The 6,091-nt window shown below is 45.2% G+C and overlaps 1 protein-coding gene across 5 annotated transcripts in view; it reads left to right on the top strand.

Annotated features, from left to right (window-relative positions):
• The window catches only part of LDB3 (LIM domain binding 3), a 74,757-nt gene extending 69,707 nt beyond the window's left edge, over positions 1 to 5,050 (top strand). The window contains exon 13 of one of the 5 annotated variants that reach the window (XM_012651287.1): positions 2,931 to 5,050. In XM_012651287.1, the coding sequence (XP_012506741.1) occupies positions 2,931 to 3,020 (90 nt within the window). In that variant the 3' untranslated portion in view covers positions 3,021 to 5,050. The remainder of the gene's footprint in view (positions 1 to 2,930) is intronic. The other 4 variants (XM_012651284.1, XM_012651286.1, XM_012651282.1 and 1 more) reach the window with 4 other exon arrangements.
• The last annotated feature ends 1,041 nt before the right edge of the window (positions 5,051 to 6,091 follow it).

Below are 6,091 nucleotides of genomic sequence, written 5' to 3'. Positions count from 1 at the left end.
AGACTGGAATTGTACTTCAAACGTTTAGAACAGAATTCCAAGAACTCAAAAGTGAAAAACAAAAAGCAACTTTCCCAAAGTGATACACTTCCCTGGTGGTAAACTTTTGCAGGCATTTCCAGGAGCTGCTACAGGTGGCCTTGTTTATTGCCTTAACTCTGCTGGGACTGCAGTCAGTACTGTCCCTGGCCACCGCTCCTCCACAGCCAGGCCCTGATGCCACCTAACTGTGGGGGTTGGATCATCCCTGCTGTCCCCCCATGTTGGGTGGGCTGGAGGCCTCCTCCACCATGAAGCCACCCTGCACCAAGAAGACACTGAGCACGACTCCCTCTGAGGGTTGCTGCCCTCAGCCCCATCTCACCCATGAGCCACATCTGAGGTTCTGTCCCTTCCTTATTCCTTGGTCTTCAGTCCCCTAACACCGTCTCGTCTTGAAGCTCTTGTGAGAGCACAGGCAACCAGCACTGTGCCGGACCAGGTGGGGTCTCCCAGCCAGCGCTGCCGATGTTGACAGGCAGCTCCTTGCCAACTCCCTCTAGAGCTGCCTATCTCCCCCGAAACCCATTCTCACCAGTGACGTCTTGGGTGTCTACCTTTCTGGATAAGTCTCCAAGTTGTCACCAGCAGCTTGAGGCTTCCACAAGAGCCTACTTGTACTCAGCATCACTGCATCCACCTGGGATGTTCTCAAAATACTTTTTAAGCTCATTGGTTTGCAGGACCCATTGGCAGCCCTGTGTGACCCCAAATATAACTTCCCGAACTGGGCCATCAGGGCCTTGCACATGGGGCTGTCGTGATGCCTTTTCCTTCCCGGCTCTCTTGTGGTGGACACATGTTCCTTGATCAAGCTCAGCCCAGGAGGGTGATTTCTCTATCCCCATGGCCACCCGTGTATGGGGACTCCGCCTGCGCTTCTCCTTCTGATGCTTCTCCTTCTCCTCCTGGATGTGGCTCCCAATCCTGCTCCCCGGTAGGGATCTTCGAGGTCCTCTCTGAGGCTGGGGCCCATCCCAGCCAGTATGACTTCCTGGCTGACTCTGACACATGGACATTGCCAACCCAGGGCCCCAACTACATAGTAGGAGTCCAACAAAGTCAGAGGGCTGCCTCTGTGCAGATTGGTAAGCCTAGAACAGTTTCAAGTAAACATGACACCTCTCTGCTGTGGGGTGTGGGGAAAATTAGCATAGAACTGGAGTTTGACAGATCTGGACACGGATGCCCAGCTCTACAGCTTACTAGGTCTGTGACTTAAGCAAGACATTTGGGCTCTCTGAGCCCCAGTTTTTTTGATGGTGAAACAGGAGAAAGGCATGCCTACCCCCGTAAGGTTTTTGTGAGAATTAAATGAGCTCATGTATATAGAATATTTAGCATCCTGTTGACCCATGGTAGCCTCAACAAATATTAATCAGTTCCCATCCTTCTGGGATGTCTCCAGCCTCAAGCTATACTCATATGTTGTTATCACGGGAATATATGATTTCGTCTCCTTTTTTCCCCTGCATACACTTTTCCGTATTTGATTTAGCTTTTTTCATGGTGGCATTCCATTGGAAAAATGCACCATAAAAATTTAATCATCTCCCTGTTGAGAGCAATTTTAGGAGTTTTCAGTTCCTAGTGGAGCACATGTTGCTTTCTTACTCTGTGCAGTTGTGTCTGCAGGATGAAATTCTCCAGAGCAGCATCACGGGGTTACGAGGAGGCGCGTCTTTACGGCCCTCGCTCAGCGTTGCCGCTTCCCCTGCAGAACACTGGGCTGGTTCATGTGTCCCCAGCTCTGCACGAGGAGGCCTCGTTTCCTTTTGGCATTGCTGATTTTCGATTGAATACTCTTTTTTCTTTTTTCAGCTCGAGTCATGTAGGGTTAAACGTGACGAGCCATTGAGTTTTTTTGTTTTATTTATTTTGCTAGATGAATAGGTATCTAGTGGTAACTCAGGGAAGTTTTGATTTATTGTTTTTTAAGTATTAGTGAGGATAATCTTTTCTGACATGTTTGTTAGTTTACTAATAATATTTCTTTAGATGTTAATCTTCTCTGTGGGTATCGACTTGTGAACCCGTATTGGTTCTTTATACATTTTGGATAGCATGACTTGGTCATATTCATGGTGTATATTTTCTCTACTCCATCATATTTAATTTGAGTTTTAGTTTGTGTCTTCTTTGGAAGTCTTTTTTTTTTTTTTTAGAGTCTCACTCTGTTGCCCGGGCTAGAGTGAGTGCCGTGGCGTCAGCCTAGCTCACAGCAACCTCAAACTCCTGGGCTCAAGTGATCCTTCTGCCTCAGCCTCCTGAGTAGCTGAGATTACAGGCATGCGCCACCATGGCCGGCTAATTTTTTTTTTTCTATATAGTTTCAGTTGTCTGATTAATTTCTTTCTATTTTTAGTAGAGACGGGGTCTCGCTCTTGCTCAGGCTGGTTTCGAACTCCTGAGCTCAAACGATCCGCCCGCCTCGGCCTCCCAGAGAGCTAGGATTACAGGCGTGAGCCACCGCGCCCGGCCTTCTTTGGAAGTCTTAATTTGTGTATAGTCCAACCCATCTACTCTGCTTCTGTTATGGGGAGTACAGGCTATTGGCTTTTCTCTGGGCTGCATGTGACAGGGCTTTTTCTTAAAGGGGTGACTGAAGCCTGGGCACGGTGGCTCACACTTGTAATCCTAGCACTTTGGGAGGCTAACGCAGGAGGATCATGTGAGGTCAGGAGTTCTAACTTGCAGTGAGCTGTGATCTCACCACTGCACTCCAGCCTGGGTGACAGAGCAAGATCCTGTCTCAAGAAAAAAAAGAAAAAAGAAAAGAAAAGGAAAAAAATAGAATGGGAGTTAAAGGGGCAACTGAAATTTTTTGCTTGTGTCCCCCTGCCACGTGGGCTGCAGGGTCCCATCTCACACAATTCTGTTCTCTGTCCCAGGTCTGCCACGTGAATCTGGAGGGACAGCCATTCTACTCCAAGAAGGACAGACCCCTGTGCAAGAAGCATGCACACGCCATCAACGTGTAGGGGCGGAGGCGTCTGGTGCCCACGGGGAGAGCTGCTCTTGCTGCTGGCAACAAAGGATTCAAGGAGGCTGATGTTTCTTTTGAGGGGAAGGGGGGAAGAGAGGAAGTGATTGAGCCCTTTTGAAGTATAATTTTAGTTTTTTCTTCGGTGCACAGATCGTGTATTTGCATAGTTCCGACTAGAAGCCAAATGAAGATTCAAACCAAGCTAGTAATTAATCCAAGACTGGAATTGTACTTCAAACGTTTAGAACAGAATTCCAAGAACTCAAAAGTGAAAAACAAAAAGCAACTTTCCCAAAGTGATACACTTCCCTGTGGTCGTGGTCACCAGAGTAAGGACAGAGCTCAGAGCAGTTATGGAGAATCCAAAACATTTTGCAGAGTTCTTTAGAGCTCCCCTGGCAAACAAAATGAAGTGCCAACAGTCCTTGCTGCAGGGTATTTTTAGAGCCATGGCTGAGAGCTTGTTAGCTAAGACCCATCGGCCTTTCCTCACCAAAAAAGGAAGTGTTATTCCATGACTAGCGTCATGGAGCTACCTCTGTGCATCAGACTTCGGACCTTGAACGTACTTGAAACGTTCTAAAGGGAGCCCCCATGTCCAAAGAGATGTCTTCTGGGAGCCACGGGGCAGTTGCCAGGGCTCCGGGAAGGGCTCTGGCTCGTTCTGCAGACAGCTGAGAAGGATGGGCCCTTCAGCCACCTTCTTTCAGTTTGAAACAGCCAATGTCCCCAGAAGGCTTAGCTCCTTTTTGATTTGTGATGGGAAAGTGGAATTGGGTTTTTCCAGTTTTGCTTTGCAGTGTGTAAGAGGAGATTTTCAAGATTCTGGGTTGTGTTTGGCCCTTGTTTTACTTTAAGAGGTTTGTTAGCGTGAGTGTCCAGTCCTGTGCATGTATTTCACCCCCAACCTGTGACTGCTCACGCATGACATCCTCCTCAGTACCCTCTGTCTCAAACGGGCTCGGTGGCCTATGGAAAAGAGAGAAAGAGAGAGATAGTGTCTAAAACAGGATGGCAGAATAGGTTGACACGCCCACACTCTGGGTGGGGAAGAGGAAGCTTGCTTTCTGCCAACCTCAGCGAGAATGCATGAGGGGCAGGACCTCCCACCTTCAGGTCTGCACCAACCATCCTTTTCACGTATTCCTCTCAGTGCAGCACAGCGATTATGTACCATCGTGCTGACTGCCGGAAGGAAAAGATGGACTGATATATACGCGTTTGCCATTTTGGCCAATATTTTGAAAAGGTATGAGCTGAGTTGATCTAGCAATTATTTAAGTATTTATTGAAGTACACGTGAGCCTTCAAACTTCTTTGCAATATTAGTAATAGTTTGAGTTAGGTAAGCATTTTAAAGCTGTTTGGTGATAACGAGAGAAGCTTAATTTCTGAGGTTGGAAATGGGATAGTCACTTTCCTTTTTAGGAAGCACCGTTATGTTCATTGAAAACGGCATTGAAGCAGACAGTTTGCGTGGATGCTTCTCACTTGAGCACGATATTTAGGCACTCTTCCAACTCACTGCCGCTCTGTCCTCACTCCTGTTTTGGATTTTTCTCTTTGCATGTTTGAAATGTTTTATGGGAATGCATTAGAACTCTTTTTCTTCTGAGAACTGAGGCTTCCGGGGGACTGCCATCCTACCAGCATGTGTGTCTTCCCCTGCGGGAGAGGGAAGCAGCTAGCTATGTCCCTAGCAGGAAGCCTGAACTTTTTCCAAGCATGAAGCCACCAACTTCCCCCAGGGAACATGACGGAGGGACATAAATGTGCTCCTACCACTGGGCCTTTCTTACCTTTGGTGCCGTGAGAAAGTGAGACAAGTACCAGGCAGAGTAAAATCTGCTGGGACTGACGGGAGACTTGTCAGGAGTTGCAAACAAGTCCCTTGCAGCATTCTGTTATTTTTGGAAAGTTCAAATATGCAGGGACAAGGCGGTTGCTGACTTTACAGAACGGCTCTGTGTAGGTTTCCTCCAAAAACAATCTATTAAATTATCCAGGACTGGTCTCGAGGAAAGAAAAAAAGTTCCCCAGAGTTCAGTTTCCAAAATCTCTTTTTAAAGGTTTTACACACACACACACACACACACACACACACACACACACGCACACACGCACACACACACGTGATCCTTAAAAAGCGTATATCATGAAGAAGAAAAGTGAAATATCTCAAAGGACAACTTCACCGTAGTCTTTTATTGAATCAGTGTTTCCACATCTCAGAGCGAGTGTAGATTCTGAGGTACTCTTTTATTTACCCAAAAAACAGAATAAACAAAAAAAAAATTTTTAAGGTAGCAGGAAAAGGAGATAGTTTTGAGTGTGGTTCTTTCAGTGTCTGTAAATCTGACAGAGTGTCAGAATTAAGATTGTGTCTAGTTCAGATTAACATCGTGGATGTCCTTCAACACCAAACCAAATGTAATTTTTAATAGTCCATGGTGGGGTGTACACTTTGGAGGTATCATTCTTGTCTCCTCATTGTTGACATTAATTTGACATTTATAAACATAACTTTTTGCAACTTAGTGACTTATATTTGCAGTGTTTGTGTTAGGAATCTAGCTTTTATAATGTTAACTTTTCAACCCAGATACACTTGCTTTGGAATTTTTTTTTGGTTAAGATTTCAGAAGTGGAATACAGCATCTTAGACGTATGCACAAAAAAATATTTTGCATGGTTTTTTTGGCCTGTGTGAATTCCTCTTTTTAGCAAAATAAAACTCCAAAAAGGATATGCAAACACAGATTTTTCTGTGTAAAGTTTTTTCATGTGATATCAAAAGTAGCTTACTTCTATATGACCACAAGTAGAAGTCTGAGACAAAACAAAACATCTTGTGGAGAATAAACACAACTCACTTGCCATATTGCTCAATAGCAGTTTAATCAGCTTGTTTAAGCAGACAGGGATATGTGAATAATACAAATGTTTTGCATGCAAAGGGAGTTTACCAGGTAAGTAATAAACTGAAGACCATACCTTGCCTTGTATTTTCAAAAAGGTTTGTTTATTTACCTACTTGGTGGTCAACTATTTCTGATTTTTTTTTTA

Source organism: Propithecus coquereli, unplaced genomic scaffold (genome assembly GCF_000956105.1).
Source record: "Propithecus coquereli isolate 6110/MARCELLA unplaced genomic scaffold, Pcoq_1.0 Scaffold351, whole genome shotgun sequence".
NCBI classification, from domain to species: domain Eukaryota; kingdom Metazoa; phylum Chordata; class Mammalia; order Primates; family Indriidae; genus Propithecus; species Propithecus coquereli.
The sequence above is the reverse complement of the archived record's forward strand: the minus strand, read 5'-3'. Positions and strand labels throughout refer to the sequence as shown.